Here is a 19308-nt window from a genome sequence, read left to right on the forward strand (position 1 = left end):
TGTTTCGGACATTCCATTAATAGCCAACTTCGTCCTTCCATTAAGGAGGAAACTTTCCATTGGTGTTGCATTTCTGAGCCCTCTCCCTTTCAACGCCCTGGCTGTAATAGTGTATGGGGCAGAGGACACACTAGTCTAGGGTCTAGCCAACACATTGCCTTTCAGAGACTCCCCTTCTGATCCAAGGTGTTCTCTCACCCCAGCTAAAGCTGCTATCAGACACTAAAACCTACACAATCGGGTCGTTCCTTTTGAGTAGTGTAACTACTTTTTAAATGTTTATTTCACCTTATTGTAACATTGGCATAAAGAGCACATGTTCACGTGGATAAAAAACACTTTTTCCCCCCATCTCAAGAAAGAAAAAAAAAAGACTTGAATGAGTCCCAAATAAAGTAACAGGATTGATGATTTCATCTTACACCAGCCATAAATCTCCTTGTAACAGGAAAAATGGAAGCTTGTTGTGTGCAACAGGGAGGGGCAATTGAATGCAAGCGTCACAACAAACAAACAAAAAATGATAGAAAGTGTAGAACCGGCTCACCTGATTTTACACTGTGATTTGACTATCACATGTTCAATGTTCCTCTAGAAATAAATATTTTTAACAAGTTGTAGTTTCACCATATTAAAAGGAGAGTTCAGCTCACGTACCAGGGTTGACCTTAAAATGAGGAACAGGTTGTTGTTTTTGGACCTTAAAATGACTAATAACATGAAATAAATAATAACGTTTAGAAATGACTTTACCATGATGGAGAAAACATTTTGGGGTTAAGTGGGTTCAAATCTTCCTAGGAGTCACAGAGGGTACACTGAGACACATCAAAATGCTGAATTATGGCACTTTGCCTTTATTCGTATAACAAATCTGATTTATTAGAATTTCCACGTGGTCTATAGCACTTTGTTTAATATAACAGGCTTTTAAAATGCAACATTTGTGCACAAATATTGACTTAAAATATCAAAAGGGATGGCATTTTGTGAAACGACCCACTTACATTCTCAACAGGAACGTGTTGCAGCATTCAAAGGACAAAGAAAATAACCTTGTAGAAGAAAACAGAGAAGGCGCAACACGTCAGTCTACTGAACTCTCCCTGTCAACTGCAATGCCATGTCAGTCAGTCCCCGTCGCACTGGTTATGAATCATACTCAGACTCCTCCACTGTACCTTGACATTTCCAAGCTGACGATCAATACCATCGATTGTGAAAAGGCCCTGAGCAGTGAAGGACTATAGGAAAAGGTCTGTGGCACACAGGTGGAAGGGATTCCATCCTTACAGCCATTTAGTATTAGTCTTGGAGGTGCTCTGGCTCAAACAACCTTCAGCTCTACAAGTGGCTGTGTCTCACCCCAAGTCCTGGAAACAGTCTGGAGCCTCAACGGCGAGGACATTCAGAGATAAATCACGTAGTTAGAACTTGGAACTGAGAGGGCCAACAATGACACTCCAAATTCCATTGCAGTCCACTGGGGCTTTAGGACTGACTGATTTTCCATCCCCACTCCCCAGACAGACTTAACTATTAATAGAAACAAGCTAATAACACTACGTAGCTATAAATAGTCATGATTCATTACGGAGGGCTTTCCATCAAGGTAATCTTATCACAGAAACTTGAATTGATTCTGGCCAGGGTCCACAAACAGAAACTACGCTTCAGTCGTCGTGGCCAACAAGGGTCAAGCAATTTGAGGGCGAGGCAAATCAGGAAGAAAAACAGACAGGGAAACATCCAGGTTCTGTTGGGCTGATTTCTTCCTGGTAGATCAGTCAGCAGAAGCAGAGGTACTGAATGGTGTCGCCTTGTCAGGCTGGTGTTAAGGTTCAGCATGGCTCATTATATAGAGGGAAATGGAATGGTGATGCTTATACTGGTTGTCATGGCAGCACATGTATGTTTTATGCATGTACAAGGGGGAGCAGAGGTCAAGGTCTAGATGACCATTGTCCTCAGATGCTGAGATTCAAAGAGCCCTTCCCTAATGGACAGCAGATAGAACTTCAGACAAGTCATATGGCTCTGTGGACATCCCTTAGGACTCCTCAGCCACATTTCAAAACCACTGCCTGCCAAGATGGTGATCAGAAGAATGCATAGCAAGAGCCACAAAACAGTGGACGACCACTGATCTGACCTTTAGCTGGGAACTGGATGACATAACAGGCCTGACAGGCCGAGCCCGGGTAATGGTGGTTTATGAGGACAGTGTGGGGTACGAGGACAGCCCGAGAGACATGATACCCATCAGCAGACCAGATAAATGGAGAAAATGGCTGCCAGGCATCCACAGAGTGGAGTGCAGTAGGTCAGAGAGATATTTGCTGTGTTTGTTTGCCAAGGACAAATTGCCCTCAATAAGACATTTATTTAATTTATTCATTTACATTTTAGTCATTAAGCAGACGCTCTGCAATCGCCATGCGCTACCAACTGAGCCACACGGGACCGCGTGGAGAATCAATATGTCATACAGAATATGAGAATCAAACAGTCATACAGTAGATAACAAGATCTGTGGAGGAAGCATGGACCAGGAGGAAAAACAAGGTCAATGTGACCTTTACAATTTCATCACCTTTGAATCACACTTTTCCTCAGATGGGTTGCCAAATGAGAACAAACTAGGCCTGAGTGAAAATAGCAGGGGGAACATTGTGCAACTATCTCCCCCATAGATAGGAAGAGAGTGGTTTGACCTTACCTTGCCATCCTGCTCCTCAAACACGGACTGGTCCACGTTGCAGGCAAATAGGGAGGTGGGTAGGTCGTTGAAGTCGGTGATCTGATGGAAGCTGTCACCCAGCGTGGAAACTCCCACAGTGCTTTGCAGCACCAGCAGCTCCTCTCCTCCCAGAAGGTAGACCCGCTGGTAGAACGTGGCTTTTCTCAGGTTGGAAAATAAATGATCCCCCTTCATGACTAGAGACAGAGAGAGAAAGAGAGAGAGAGAGAGAGATTTCTTCACACAGGGTCGTGGGGTTAGACAGGGATGCAGCTTAAGCCCCACCCTCTTCAACATATATATCAACGAATTGGCGCGGGCACTAGAAAAGTCTGCAGCACCCGGCCTCCCCCTGCTAGAATCCGAAGTCAAATGTCTGCTGTTTGCCGATGATCTGTTGCTTCTGTCACCAACCAAGGACGGCCTACAGCAGCACCTAGATCTTATGCACAGATTCTGTCAGACCTGGGCCCTGACAGTAAATCTCAGTAAGACCAAAATAATGGTGTTCCAAAAAAGGTCCAGTCACCAGGACCACAAATACAAATTCCATCTAGACACTGTTGCCCTAGAGCACACAAAAAACTATACATACCTTGGCCTAAACATCAGCGCCACAGGTCACTTCCACAAAGCTGTGAACGATCTGAGAGACAAGCCAAGAAGGGCATTCTATGCCATCAAAAGAAACATAAATTTCAACATACCAATTAGGATTAGGCTAAAAATACTTGAATCAGTCATAGAGCCCATTGCCCTTTATGGTTGTGAGGTCTGGGGTCCGCTCACCAACCAAGACTTCACAAAATGGGACAAACACCAAATTGAGACTCTGCACGCAGAATTCTGCAAAAATATCCTCCGTGTACAACGTAGAACACCAAATAACGCATGCAGAGCAGAATTAGGCCGATACCCACTAATTATCAAAATCCAGAAAAGAGCCGTTAAATTCTACAACCACCTAAAAGGAAGCGATTCACAAACCTTCCATAACAAAGCCATCACCTACAGAGAGATGAACCTGGAGAAGAGTCCCCTAAGCAAGCTGGTCCTGGGGCTCTGTTCACAAACACACCCTACAGAGCCCCAGGACAACAGCACAATTAGACCCAACCAAATCATGAGAAAACAACAAGATAATTACTTAACACATTGGAAAGAATTAACAAAAAAACAGAGCAAACTAGAATGCTATTTGGCCCTACACAGAGAGTACACAGCGGCAGAATACCTGACCACTGTGACTGACACAAAATTAAGGAAAGCTTTGACTATGTACAGACTCAGTGAGCATAGCCTTGCTATTGAGAAAGGCCGCTGTAGGCAGACATGGCTCTCAAGAGAAGACAGGCTATGTGCTCACTGCCCACAAAATGAGGTGGAAACTGAGCTGCACTTCCTAACCTCCTGCCCAATGTATGACCATATTAGAGAGACATATTTCCCTCAGATTACACAGATCCACAAAGAATTCGAAAACAAATCCAATTTTGAAAAACTCCCATATCTACTGGGTGAAATTCCACAGTGTGCCATCACAGCAGCAAGATTTGTGACCTGTTGCCACGAGAAAAGGGCAACCAGTGAAGAACACACACCATTGTAAATACAACCCATATTTATGCTTATTTATTTTATCTTGTGTCCTTTAACCATTTGTACATTGTTAAAACACTGTATATATATATATATATATATAATATGACATTTGTAATGTCTTTACTGTTTTGAAACCTCTGTATGTGTAATGTTTACTGTTCATTTTTGTTGTTTTTCACTTTATATATTCACTTTGTATGTTGTCTACCTCACTTGCTTTGGCAATGTTAACACATGTTTCCCATGCCAATAAAGCCCTTGAATTGAATTGAATTGAATTGAGAGAGAGAGAGAGAGTGAGAGAGAGAGATGAAGGTGAGCTCAGTCCAAATGCTGTGATGAATCCTTGCAGAGAGTAATGGTGGCTTCAAGGGTGGAGGAAGTGGACAGTCAAACTGTCCTTCGTACCAGTTCAATGGGAAGGCTAACTGACCACTGATGTTACTGAATAATGGAGCTCAAACTCAGTCCGTTAAATACACACAACTAGTCCTGTTGGTTTGCATCTCTAGCTCATGTCCTAGAATAACAAATGTGTTCTGAGATTAACCTTCCAGGCTGTTTTACTATGACATCATCTTGGTTATGAACCCCAGTACCCCCACCTCTCCCTCCCTCCCTCCCTCCCTCTCTTACCCATCTATATTTTCTCATATATCTAAAGTGAACCTAGCATGATTCAGATGAAATGGTGATCTGATTAATCAGACTGGTTATAGAGTCTTTTTACACTCTCTCTGCTCTCACAACTACTGATGCCTTCTAAAACACTCCACAGGAAAGTAAAAGAACAACACTGAGAGACAGACAGGCAGACAGAGAGAGAGACAGGCAGTCAGAAAGAGAGAGATAGAGAGATAGAGAGAAAGAGTCGGAGCGAGAGCGAATAGAGAAAGAGAGTGTTTACCTCTCTAAACCCCAGCCAACAGATGTTAATCTCTGGCCCAGGTCAGTAATATTCTGGCAAAAGATTAGGTGATGGGTTTAGGATGGGTGCTCCCACAGAGGTGTAATGGGGGAAGGAATGGGGATGGAAGGAGGAGAGATGGAGAGGAGTGGAGGAGAGGGATGTGGTAGAAAAGAGGAGAGGATGATTGGAGGGTGAGAGGGTAGAGTAGAGGTTGGAGAGAGGTGGAGTAGGGGAGTAGAACAGAGATAAAAGTGGAGAGAGGAAGGGAGGGAGGTGGAGGTGAGAAGGAGATAGGGAGAAGTGGAGGAACAAGGGGCTTGTCACACCTTCCCATCATTAATACACCCCGACATGTCCAGTCCACCGGCAAGCCAGCACTGTCACCACATGGTTATTTTAGGATCAATAGCCCATCACCTGTCACACACACACACACACAAACACACACAAAAGGCTATAGATAGTGGCTGTCTGGATCATTCCTGGCCTGTGTAAACGCTGCTATAAATAGCTGCAGAACTAATGAAATGCACAGATCGCTGGGGCACCTGATTAAATTGAAGTGTTCCAGACCAGTAGGGCCTCGTTTCATTTCAATATCAGAAGCGTGCCCTGTGTTCTAAGACAAGGCTGTTAGTGAGCCCAAAACAAGAGCACGCGCACACACACACACACACATACAGATGCTCTTGCACACACACACTCACGGACGCTAGCTCTCGACTCGCACGCAAACACACGGATGCTCTCTCTCTCGGACACACACGGATGCGCTCTCTTTCGCTCACACACACAGCCATTTGTCTCTGCTGTCTGTCTCTGCTGAAGGGATGTGTGTCTGTGTTTGACAGTCAGAGTGGAACAGGCCTAGAGAATAGAATGAATCAGACACAGTATTCCATTCATGCATTCAGAACTGTGAGTCAGCCTTTGATGTGCTGTCTGTCTGTCAGTCAGTCAGTCTGTCACCTGTATGCTTGTTCACTCATCATTTCAGATTAAATATGATGGATTCAGATTCAATATATTAAGCACTGTAGTTTTCAAATAACCTGAATGATAAACAAGGCTTAATGTCAATTATCTCATTATCAATGCAACCAATGGACCACAATCAATTGACCATCGAATTACTGTTCTGCAAACTAACTAGTGCTAACTAAGCAGCAAGGAACATTCGACAAACCACGAGGTAAATGGTTAAAATCATTAGGCATTATTGATTGGCCCATTGTAGAATATTTCAATTGTCACTAGTTCCATTTCACTGACCTCATGGCTGGATGGTAAACACATGCTTATCAGAGCACCGACAGAGATATGGATGATAGTGGTGGTGATGTAGCCAGCATCACATGGCTTGACAAGGATAAACTTTAGCTCAGAAACCCACCTGATGAATGAGGTCACTAACGTACCATCGTATCAATGTGCAACAACAACAAAAAACATGTAGGATTCAATAGTTCATATTATCTATAATAAAGTGCAGTGCGATATTGATTACTGAATGTTATGACCGTATGCGACACAAGCACTGAAAAGGCATGCTTTATATCACAGTAATTACAAAATCCAACCAGTTACTGACTGTCTATGCAACAGTTAGATCAGGAATGTCTCATCCACACCGCACAGGAAAGCAACAATATGAGGCAAACATACTCGTTCAGACTTTCAATGAGTCATATCTGCAGAGGTTTAACCAAGAGCAACCTGTTGATGTCAGAGGGGAAAATGTCTGGAGGGCCCGCGCTTTTGCTGTCAGAATACCACAACGTTCTCATGGGAAAGAGAGAAACACCCGAACACTGCGCTTGACATGAGTAGCCTTCCAGCACCTCACATTTTCTATGGCTTGAGCTCCTGTTCCTCTTACAGAATATTAGTTCAAAAGTATCGTGGAGCTCCTGCACCTTAATATAAACAGCCCCGCACCCAAAACGAGTACCGGCATCTATTTCGGTCCAAGTCGAGCACTGCCGAATCATACCTGACAGCCCACCTCAGGTCGGATACTAATAGGCTACATGTACTTTTCATGGAGGCTGTTGAATATTAAATAATAATAATAATAATAATTCAAGATTAATAGACAAGTAGTCTATAGACAAATAGACAAGTATTCTTAAACCTTACATTCAATTGCAGCAGTATTCACCAATAAATCCATTCTGCTTGCAATGTTACAAAATACTCAATGGTGACTGTCTATCATGTTTAAAGAAGGTGAGTGCATTGACAGCTGGTATTTCGGTCTCAGAACGGTCAATGTCACTAAAGCATCCTAGGGGTTACATTGGGGGAGTGGAGTAACATCACCTCTAAATTGCCAAGCAACATAAATTGAAGGTAAACTAAACAGATTTATACATATGAAAAATAATATAGCATAGCATACGTTATTCTCAAAGCAGCCAATTGTGCAGGTCAGCACAGTTGCATCGCTAACAAAATCCCAAATGTAGGCTAACCTCTATTCAAACTCGTTCTCTCGCAAGTTAGAGCACTTTCTCACCCGCTGACTTTACCCTATCCACACCCCATAGCTTCAATGCAACGCAAGCGACACTTTGCATCACTGTCAATTTTCCACAGAAACGCGATCTGCGAAACCGGAGTCGCCATCGCTTCTCTCTACCTGTATGTGCAGTGTGTATCGGTCGGACTGGCGTGTCTTCAGCGTTGCCTCTACCTCCTAACTCTTCTTCGTGAATCAACCTTGCATTCCAGCTGCGAGCCGATATTATCCTGACGTTTTTGCAGACAGCTTGACTCACCAATGACTGGCCTGCTGCATCCAAATTATATTTGTGTTACCCAGTAATGAAATGCAGCTATCACCACAGGGGGCATTATTTGACCAATAGTCTAGGCTACTCCGGAGCGGAGGGTCTAAAAAAATAACTACAAATGAACGTCAGCGCTTTCTTTCGCGCGCACTTGCAGGCTGGTGTGGTGTTTGCTGGCTTCATGTAGAATCAAATCAAACATGCCTGATGACATTTACTGCGGTCATAGGCCACGCAAATAATGTGCAGTCGATATTTGACAATCAGATGCCAGTGCAAGAAACGTATTTGTTTCGGTAAGCTAATGATTGGTGTCATTCATAGGTGGCAGTTGTCTGGGATATTTTAGCCCTTTGAACTCTGAGCATGTTTGTTCATTGAACACTGAAATTTGAAACAGCTGCCATGCATGTGTTATAGGCCTATAGGTAATGATTCATCACCATTTTGAAATGCATAACCAGACTGTCACTGCGTTTGATGACAGGCTATCAATCATTTATTTAAAAAATCAAATTATTAAAAATGGTTGGTCACATTTTTTAAAATGTATTTCACCAGGAAAAGAAATCTCTTTTGCCAGACACACTCAAGTGTGTGTCCAGTAGCCTAACTTTCTAATCTAATCAACCTCTATCTTCACTCAATGTTTTCAATAGGACCATTTCATTAGGCAGGCATCTTTCCTCTTGTAAACAAGTCTAAACTTGTGACCTGGCAGATGCATAACTATTACAATAGACCACTGTCCACTAATGGCCATTACTGGTGATCTCAGGGGCCGATCGATGGAAGCCCTTTGTAGGCCTACTATAATTACATCAATAAACACACGCACATTTCAGAATAGCTTCAGCATTTAAGAGTAGTCTGGGCCTGAATATTTTTTTTTTTTTCCGCTCTTTTACCAGGTAAGATGACTGAGAACACATTCTCATTTGCAGCAACGACCTGGTGAATACTTACAGGGGGGAGGTGGGGGATGAATGAGCCAATTGTAAACTGGAGATTATTCCGTGACCATGATGGTTTGAGAGCCAGATTGGGAATTTTAGCCAGGACACCAGGGTTAACACCCCTACTCTTACAATAGGTGCCATGGGATCTTTAATGACCTAAGAGATTCAAAACACCCGTTTAACATCCCATCCGAAAGACGGCACCTTATACAGGGCAGTGTCCCCAATTACTGCCCTGGGGCATTGGGATATACAGTGCCTTGCGAAAGTATTCGGCCCCCTTGAACTTTGCGACCTTTTGCCACATTTCAGGCTTCAAACATAAAGATATAAAACTGTATTTTTTTGTGAAGATTCAACAACAAGTGGGACACAATCATGAAGTGGAACGACATTTATTGGATATTTCAAACTTTTTTAACAAATCAAAAACTGAAAAATTGGGCGTGCAAAATTATTCAGCCCCCTTAAGTTAATACTTTGTAGCGCCACCTTTTGCTGCGATTACAGCTGTAAGTCGCTTGGGGTATGTCTCTATCAGTTTTGCACATCGAGAGACTGAATTTTTTTCCCATACCTCCTTGCAAAACAGCTCGAGCTCAGTGAGGTTGAATGGAGAGCATTTGTGAACAGCAGTTTTCAGTTCTTTCCACAGATTCTCGATTGGATTCAGGTCTGGACTTTGACTTGGCCATTCTAACACCTGGATATGTTTATTTTTGAACCATTCCATTGTAGATTTTGCTTTATGTTTTGGATCATTGTCTTGTTGGAAGACAAATCTCCGTCCCAGTCTCAGGTCTTTTGCAGACTCCATCAGGTTTTCTTCCAGAATGGTCCTGTATTTGGCTCCATCCATCTTCCCATCAATTTTAACCATCTTCCCTGTCCCTGCTGAAGAAAAGCAGGCCCAAACCATGATGCTGCCACCACCATGTTTGACAGTGGGGATGGTGTGTTGGTGTGGGGATGGTGTGTTGCTTTTACGCCAAACATAACGTTTTGCATCGTTGCCAAAAAGTTCAATTTTGGTTTCATCTGACCAGAGCACCTTCTTCCACATGTTTGGTGTGTCTCCCAGGTGGCTTGTGGCAAACTTTAAACAACACTTTTTATGGATATCTTTAAGAAATGGCTTTCTTCTTGCCACTCTTCCATAAAGGCCAGATTTGTGCAATATACGACTGATTGTTGTCCTATGGACAGAGTCTCACACCTCAGCTGTAGATCTCTGCAGTTCATCCAGAGTGATCATGGGCCTCTTGGCTGCATCTCTGATCAGTCTTCTCCTTGTATGAGCTGAAAGTTTAGAGGGACGGCCAGGTCTTGGTAGATTTGCAGTGGTCTGATACTCCTTCCATTTCAATATTATCGCTTGCACAGTGCTCCTTGGGATGTTTAAAGCTTGGGAAATCTTTTTGTATCCAAATCCGGCTTTAAACTTCTTCACAACAGTATCTCAGACCTGCCTGGTGTGTTCCTTGTTCTTCATGATGCTCTCTGCGCTTTTAACGGACCTCTGAGACTATCACAGTGCAGGTGCATTTATACGGAGACTTGATTACACACAGGTGGATTGTATTTATCATCATTAGTCATTTACGTCAACATTGGATCATTCAGAGATCCTCACTGAACTTCTGGAGAGAGTTTGCTGCACTGAAAGTAAAGGGGCTGAATAATTTTGCACGCCCAATTTTTCAGTTTTTGATTTGTTAAAAAAGTTTGAAATATCCAATAAATGTCGTTCCACTTTATGATTGTGTCCCACTTGTTGTTGATTCTTCACAAAAAAATACAGTTTTATATCTTTATGTTTGAAGCCTGAAATGTGGCAAAAGGTCGCAAAGTTCAAGGGGGCTGAATACTTTCGCAAGGCACTGTATATTTATTTTTTTGCACCACAGGAAAGAGTGCCTCCTACTGGCCCTCCAACACCACTTCCGGCAGCATCTGGTCTCCCATCCAGGAACTGACCAGGACCAACCCTGCTTAGCTTCAGAAGCAAGCTGGATGGTATGCTGCTGGCATGCTTAAATGGTCTATAATACTAAAAAGAACAGGTCAACTTCAGCCTACATCAAATGGTGTAAAAAATATCAGTGTCTTTATTAAGACAACCCAGTTATAGGATTGTCTTAATATTATAGGCAAAGCAATATTGAACAAAGCAACCTTAGACTTTATTCATAAAGTGATGTATGATGTCATATGATGGTAAGTAGGGTACATGGCAATAACGCAGTGCATTTAGCCAATATCTAAGTTTCATACTCATGCCCTGTGCATTTAATATTCTGTGTGGATCAGAATAATACAGATACTGTTATATTTTATTACATCACAAAATACTGATCAATGTCTATACCAGTGGACACTCCTCAGAGGAGGAAGGGAGGACCATACAATGCTAAATATATTAACGTCACCAAATCATTGATTTAAAAAACACTGTTCTGCAATGAAGGTCTACAGTAGCCTCAACAGCACTCTGTAGGGTCACACCATGGTGTAGCTGGAGGACAGCTAGCTTCTCTCCTCCTCTGGGAACATTGACTTCAATACAAAACATAGGAGGCTCTTGGTTCTCACCCGCTTCCATAGACTTACACAATAATTATGACAACTTCTGGAGGACATCTGCCAACCTATCAGAGCTCTTGCAGCCTGAACTGACATGTTATCCTCTCAATCAAAGGATCAGAGAATGAATCTAGTATTGAAAGAATAAGCTACAGTTGGCTAGCACTGCCGTGCATAAAATGTGGTGAGTAGTTGACTAAAAGAGAGAGAGCGAGAGACAGTTGAACAGTTTTTGCTCATGAAAAAAAGAATTGTTCTCCCTCATCATAAACGGCACTGACCGCCACTGGTCTGTACAAATACATAATCGGGTTGAACCGGGCAGGAAGGTACATGGGGTTAAAACCACTCTTGGATGCGTGAAATGGATACATGAAGGGAGGAGAAATTAGTTAATCATCTTAAGGCCAATTCATTTGAAAACCATTCCACCCTCTCCTGCATTTTCAGAAAAATAATCAACATATAGGATTCTACGTAAGTGCTTTAAAATATCAGCACTTTTTTTACTGAGCTCTTCTTTAAAATAACTTCCTGAAAGTAGCTCAATTAATAAAACCATCCCCTTGTCTTTTTTTATTTTGTCAGGGGTTTGGGCAGGATTGTAGAGCACAGCACCCTCATGTGGCAGGCTGCTGGGTCCCTACCAAAGGGAGATTGCTCTGGGAGAGGAGACAAGGATAGGTATGAGGTATTGGTACGCTACAGTATTTCACTTAAGAGACTTCAATATTGGTATTCAAACTCATTTATGATTTCAAAGTCCCATGAAATTAGAAACTGGTCTGCAAACGTTTAGGCAACGGGTCCATGAGCGTGAAATCATACCTGAATAAAATCAAGTCAACAAACATGTGGAGTTCATTATGGCATACCACCTGTAGATACAATTAAGAAAATACATTATTAACATGTTCATTTCTCCAGACAACACAGTGATGCCAAACTAACCTAACAGACACAGAGAGAGAGAGTAACAGACACTCGAGGTAATGTGATAGGATCCAGTCATCCTTTTGTTCTGTCTCTCTTACTGAGAGATGATCCTTTGAGATGCTCTCTTTGTTAGCATTTCAGCAGGTTATTAGACACAATGGAGGTTCCATTCCCTGCTACTCCATAACTGTCACAACAAAAAGAGAGGAAATGAAAGGTGTATAGGACTGGTGCTCGTTGGATTCTAATGTGGCATTTTACCTCCCCTTGCATTTACATACACAGCTAAAACGGCACAATACTCTGACTACAAAGTGAGATTGAGAGAGAAAAACAAACAGGGGTCCAGGGAAAGAGACATAAAGATAACAGAAGAAAAAGGTTTGGAAAAGAGAAGGAATGCAAAAAGGAAACAGCATGAGAACCAGGGAAAGAGAAGGGGCAGAAGCATCAGCAGTGGGGTGTCTGCTGTGTTCAGTAGCACCCTGTGACTGCTGTGAGTCATACCGGGGCATTGTGTCAGTGACGCAGGCTCAAGGCCAATCTCCTAAAATCATCTGAATCAAATTAGACTGGCGGAGGGGGAAAATGAAATATGGGAGTGTCATGCACGGCACGCTCCCCAGAGTTATTTCTGTGCCTCTCCCCTCTCTCTCCTCCCCTCCCGCCGCCATACCCTGGCTAAGTGAACATTTCAGCAGCCTCCTGTGTGAATTCACCACTGAGATGTAGGATGCTAGGATGCTCTCCACTGAGACAGTGCTATTACAGCTACGGCTAACTTTGTAGCCTGACTGTTCAATGCAACTGACAAATCATACTTTTGTTGTTTGACTTAATACAGAGGCACATACTCAAGGACAGAAGATAGTTCATTACATATACTAGAAATGTCCTTTCTTTTCAGTGAGTATTAATATGCATTGTGTATGACTGTCTGTTTCTAGTTGTGTCCTAAGGAAGGGGGTCAAAGGTCAGTCCAACTGCTGTGCAGCTGGGAACGTCTCCCCATGTCCTGATATTTTCCCAGCTAACGTCACGCCGCCCCTGGCCGGTCTGTCCTCTGGGTTTACCACCGATGACCTAGCCAGGCCCCCGGAGGGTTGACATTTAGACGCAACAACGCAGCACAGCCAAATGAACAACACAAACACAGAGCCAGCCACCACCCCAGAATCACACAGACACAGCAGGAGGCTGGAGGACAGGCTAAGACACACCAGGCTAAGTAATATGCCTGTGCTCTATGTGATATTGGCAATGCCACTCATTCAGAAAGCTGAAGGGCACTCAAGTGTTGAGATGTCAATTTGAGGCACTGGCTAGGAGGATTTGTGACATTGACTTAATTTCCTCCTGAAGAAGTTTCAAGTATGTTGGACGAACATGATTGAAACCATTGAACAGTTTCACTGAGAAAAATAACATTTTGCAATTGGAAGAAGTTATTGAACTTTCCCATAAGTTATTGTCTTGTGAAAGTGACTCTTATGTTGTGTGTTATAAACTGTGTTCAGTCTAGCCAGTTCCTGTTCCAACTGTTGCTTTTAATGGCCTGGAGGGGTGACATTTTAAAAGCAGACAGCCAGAGGGGAGACAGAAGATTGCATGCCCTTTAGAAGGCATCACCAGGCCAGACTGTTCTATACCATGCTCATCGATCAGCTCACTTACTGTAAACAATTTGATCTTCACAAATAGCTTTCACTGCTTATTTTACTGGTGTACAACAAAACAACCCCCAAAATAAAACATTGAAGCCATGTTCAATCCGATGCCTAAATACCCATTTCATGCTAATGCGAAGCCAGCCTTATTCAGTGTCTGACAGATTGAGTACTACTTAGCTGGAGGTGAACAGACAAGTGATTCATAGAAGAAATACTAGCAGTATTGTAGTAGCTACTCTAGTGTGTGTTCTGAAGACCAAAACTTAATGTCTGTTTTTCTAACCTTCTTGGGCACTGGTTTGGGCCTCGTCTAAATGCCACGAGCACTTCCAAGACATTCTATACTAAATCCGGTTTCTCCCATCGTTCCTGTGGGAAGTGTGAAGAGATTTTATTTTAGAAAAAACATCAGCTTATATATACATATATATATATATATATATATATATATATATATATATATATATATATAAATATATATATGAATATATATATATCGTAGCAAAGGGCTTAAGACAGACCTATACTATGTTAAAGTCACATGAACAGGGAAGCTTGGATTGCTTTGAATGTTTTCATTTTACGTTGAGAGCAGTGAATGGATTTCAACCTGTAATTTCAAACCAATCCGTACTTAAAGATTGAAAGTCGTGCTCTAAAGTGCCACCAACTTCAAAGAGCATGGTGTGCATCATAAGAAAATAGATCAGAAAGGCTACTGTTTCTAACCTGGAGTTAGCTGTCATTACCTAGAATAATGGTCCACAGCCATATATTTTCACTCAATCCTTTTCATAGCAAAACATACCATCCTCACTGAAAGCTATGAAAGGCATTGCCTCACGAGATGGCCTGCAGTCTAACCATTGCTGCAGTTTACCTTGTGATATTGAATGAGCCTCACGACCCCTTGACCTGTCACAGAAACAGAAATAAAGTTCTCCTCTCCTGAAAATGTCAAGTGGCAAAATACGTGCCCTGGTTTTCAAGCTCCCTCACTGGAGCAGCATGAGAAATAGCATAATTGACCAATGCTCTCAAACGTATCCATGTGTACTGCAGCAGCGTCATGTCTGCATGTGGTGCGTGAAATATTTAGTCTGTTTTTAAGAGAGAAGAGCGAGGGAGAGAGTGATATTTTTCATTTTAGTCATTTAGCAGATGCTCTTATCCAGAGTGACTTAGTTAGTACATTCATCTTAAGATAGCTAGGTGGGACACACATATCACAGGCATAGTAAGTACAATTTTCCTCAATAAAGTACAGCGCATTCGGAAATTATTCAGACCCCTTCCCCACATTTTGTTACGTTATAGCCTTATTCTGAAATTGATTAAATACACTTTTTTCCTCATCAATCTACACACAAACCCCATAAAGACAAAGCAGAAGAAGGTTATAATTACCACATTTATAAAAATAAAATAAAAACAGGAATACATTATTTACATAAGTATTCAGAACATTTGCAATGAGACTCAATTGAGCTCATATGCATCCTGTTTTCATTGATCATCCTTGAGATGTTTCTACAACTTGATTGGAGTCCACCTGTGGTAAATTCTATTGATTGGACATGAGATAAGAAAAACAAATAATTAAGGAGCAGCAGTAAATAACAATAGCACGGCCATATAGAGGGGTGTCGTGACGTTGTATTAGTTAATATGACAACTGTTGCTCATCAAATGATTAAAAGTTTCTAATTGCGTGATTAAGTGAATCAAGCAATTAATAACTCATTAACCTGGGGCACCATGGGAAAAATTGTTTTTATTGAGTTTCTATTTCCCAAATGAACTCAAAGAATATCAGAATATCGATTTTATAACAGCCGCTAATTAACCAGTTACCTCTACAATCTCGTTCTGAACGTCGTATAGTCCGTGAATCTGCACGGACCCGGGTCTCACCAATGAGTTCGTACCACACCAATCTTAGTTGAATATTTATTTACTAAAAAGCTAAAATGATGATAAAAGATACACATAGACAAAACACATTATAGGCTATTGATTAGAACTTAGTATAACGGGCCAACACACTATGGCGCGTGTTACCCAAAATGGGGATTTCAAAGAGAGAGAGAAAAAAAAGAATGTACACGAGAGAAATATACATTTGGGTGAATTTGTCAGCTATGCTATTCTAACCCTAGCCTTGCCCCAAACTGCCGCTCTTATGGGTCAGAATATAATGATGTAATTACGTGGGGGAGACCTCAGAGGATTCTCTGCCGTTCAGGCTGCTTGATGACGCACTTCTCCGGCGCACCTTTCTGGTCGTCTTCACGATGTCAGTGTCCTTTTGGCTTAGGAGTCTGTTCCCTCACCCTTCCTCTGGAAGGGGTCTTCTGAGGACAGACAGCTCTGTAGCTCAGAGCATAGGAATGAAACCGTTTAGATACCACGATTCGCTGGGATTGGATGCTAGGGGGTCCGGCTTGAATTCACCTGCTTAGACACAGCTACTCATCCGTAGCTTGGGTAGAAAAAGATTTCTTGGTCTTCAAACTTGTGTTGCATTCTGGGTTCGTTGACCTTTTAGACTTTGACTGCAGCTTGGGTCACGTAGTCTTGTCTGTACATTTTTTACTCACAGGTTTTATTCCCTTGGGTCAGAAGTGGGCATAACCGCCTTTAGCGCAATTATCTGGGTGTACCAAGTTAAGAGCAAGGTCTAGGTTTTTCTCAAATCCAATTTTAGACAATTAACTTCACATTTCCTCTTTACCAAAACATTCCCTTTGATTTCGCCATTTTCCACACAACGTACAATGTATAAACATCAAACATATACTAGGAAAACTCTTCACGTTACAATGTTTTCGTAATAACGTAATCTATTAACTTTTAATAACAAAACAAAAATGACAAATACATTTTCATATTCCATCTATCGTCATGACCACCATTGTGGCTGACGGAAATCATTGTTCCAAAGTCTGTTTATTTCATGTTTAATGTTCTGAGGCTGGTTCTCCATAGTAACAGGACAAAGGAATTTGTCTGTGGCCTGACATTTACCAGGGTCGTGAGGGGTCAAAAAAAAACACATCTTCAGACCCCTAGACCTCTCCTCCTCTGTTGGGGTTGAGAGATAATCTGTAGGGTTGTGGTCTCCTGTAACCTGAGCTGATCAGGACAGTCATGACAGGGGTTACCGGTTCAGAGTCAAGGTATGGGGGGCACCAGTGTCGAGGTAATTGAGGCAATTATGTATATGCAGGTACGCTTATTAAAGTGGCTATGCATAGATAATAACAGAGTAGCAGCAGTGTAGGGGGTGCAAATAATCTGGGTAGCCATTTGATTAGCTTTTCAGGAGTCTTATGGCATGGGTGTAGAAGCTGTTTAGAAGCCTCTTGGACCTAGCCTTGGCGCTACGGAGAGAGAACAGTCAATGACTAAGGTGGCTGGAGTCTTTTGTAATTTTTAGGGCCTTCCTCTGACACTGCCTGGTATAGAGGTCCTGGATGGCAGGAAGCTTGGACCCAGGGATGTACTGGGCCGTACACACTACCCTCTGTAGAGCCTTGCGGTCGGAGGCCTAGCAGTTGCCATACCAGGCAGTGATGCAACCCGTCAGGATGCTCTCGATGGTGCAGCTGTAAAACCTTCACGACTGTCTTGATGTGCTTGGACCATTTTAGTTTGTTGGTGATGTGTATGCCAAGGAACATGAAGCTCTCTACCTGCTCCACTACAGCCCCGCCAATGAGAATGGGGGCACGCTCAGTCCTCCTTTGCTTCTATTCAAAAATCAACTCCTTTGTCTTGATCACATTGAGGGAGAGGTTGTTGTCCTTGTACCACACGGTCAGGTCTCAGACCTCCTTCCTATAGGCTGTCTCATCGTTGTCGATGATCAGGCCTATCACTGTTGTGTCGTCAGCAAACTTAATGATGGTGTTGGAGTTGTTCCTGTCATGAGTCATGAGTGAACAGGGAGTACAGGAGGGGGCTGAGCACACCCCTGAGGGCACCCCGTGTTGAGGATCAGTGTGGCGGATATGTTGTTACCTACCCTTACCACCTGGGGGTCGGCCCGTCAGGGAAGTCTAGGATCCAGTTGCAGAGGGAGGTGTTTAGTCCCAGGGTCCTTAGCTTAGTGATGAGCTTTGAGGGCACCATGGTGTTGAACGATGAAGTAGTCAGCGTAGTCAATGAGTAGCATTCTCACAAGGGTGTTCCTTTTGTCCAGGTGGGAAATGTTAGTGTGGAGTGCAATAGCGAGTGCATCATCTGTGGATCTGTTGGTGCAGTATGCAAATTGGAGTGGGTCTAGGGTTTCTGGGATAATTGTGTTGATGTGAGCCATGACCAGCCTTTCAAAGCATTTCATGGCAGGTTACCTTAGTGTTCTTGGGCACAGGGACTATTGTGGTCTGCTTGAAACATGTTGGTATTACAGACTCAGAGAGGGAGAGGTTGAAAATGTCAGTGAAGCCACCTGCCAGTTGGACAGTGCATGCTCGGAGTACACATCCTGGTAATCCGTCTGGCCTAGCGGCCTTGTGAATGTTGACCTGTTTAAAGGTCTTATTTACATTGGCTGCGGAGAGCGTGATCACACAGTCATCCGGAGCAGCTGATGCTCTCATGCATGTTTCAGTGTTACTTGCCTCGAAGCGAGCATATAAGTTATTCAGCTCGTCTGGTAGGCTCGTGTCACTTGGCAGCTCTCGGTTATACTTCCCTTTGTAGTCTGTAATAGAGCCGGTGTATTACGATTTGATCTTAAGTCCTGTAGTGACGCTTTGCCTGTTTGGTGGTTCGCCAGAGGTTATAGCAGGATTTTTTATAAGCTTCCGGATTAGAGTCCCGCTCCTTGAAAGCGGCAGCTCTGCCCTTTAGCTCGGTGCAAATGTTGCCTGTCATCCATGGCATCTGGTTGAGGTATGTACGTACAGTACAGTTACTGTGGGGACAACGTCCTCGATGCACTTATTGATAAAGCCATCGAAAGAATCACAGAACATACTCCAGTCTGTGCTAGCAGAACAATCCTGTAGTTTAGCATCTGCTTCATCTGATCACTTTTTTATTGACCGAGTCACTGGTGCTGCCTGCTTTAATTTTTGCTTGTAAGCAGGAATCAGGAGGATAGAGTTAT

At 42.8% G+C, this 19308-nt stretch overlaps 1 protein-coding gene across 1 annotated transcript in view; it reads right to left on the reverse strand.

Moving 5' to 3' along the window:
- Window positions 1-8302, reverse strand: part of LOC110529653 (calcipressin-2) — a 113784-nt gene extending 105482 nt beyond the window's left edge. Inside the window, exons 1-2 of the mRNA XM_021612052.3 lie at window positions 7894-8302; window positions 2720-2937 (exon numbers count right to left, since the gene is read on the reverse strand). Of these exons, the coding sequence (XP_021467727.3) occupies window positions 2720-2935 (216 nt within the window). The 5' untranslated portion in view covers window positions 2936-2937; window positions 7894-8302. The remainder of the gene's footprint in view (window positions 1-2719; window positions 2938-7893) is intronic.
- Between the last annotated feature and the right edge of the window lie 11006 nt (window positions 8303-19308).

This window comes from Oncorhynchus mykiss, chromosome 8 (genome assembly GCF_057628025.1).
Source record: "Oncorhynchus mykiss isolate SJ-2025 chromosome 8, ASM5762802v1, whole genome shotgun sequence".
Classification (NCBI taxonomy): Eukaryota; Metazoa; Chordata; class Actinopteri; order Salmoniformes; family Salmonidae; genus Oncorhynchus; species Oncorhynchus mykiss.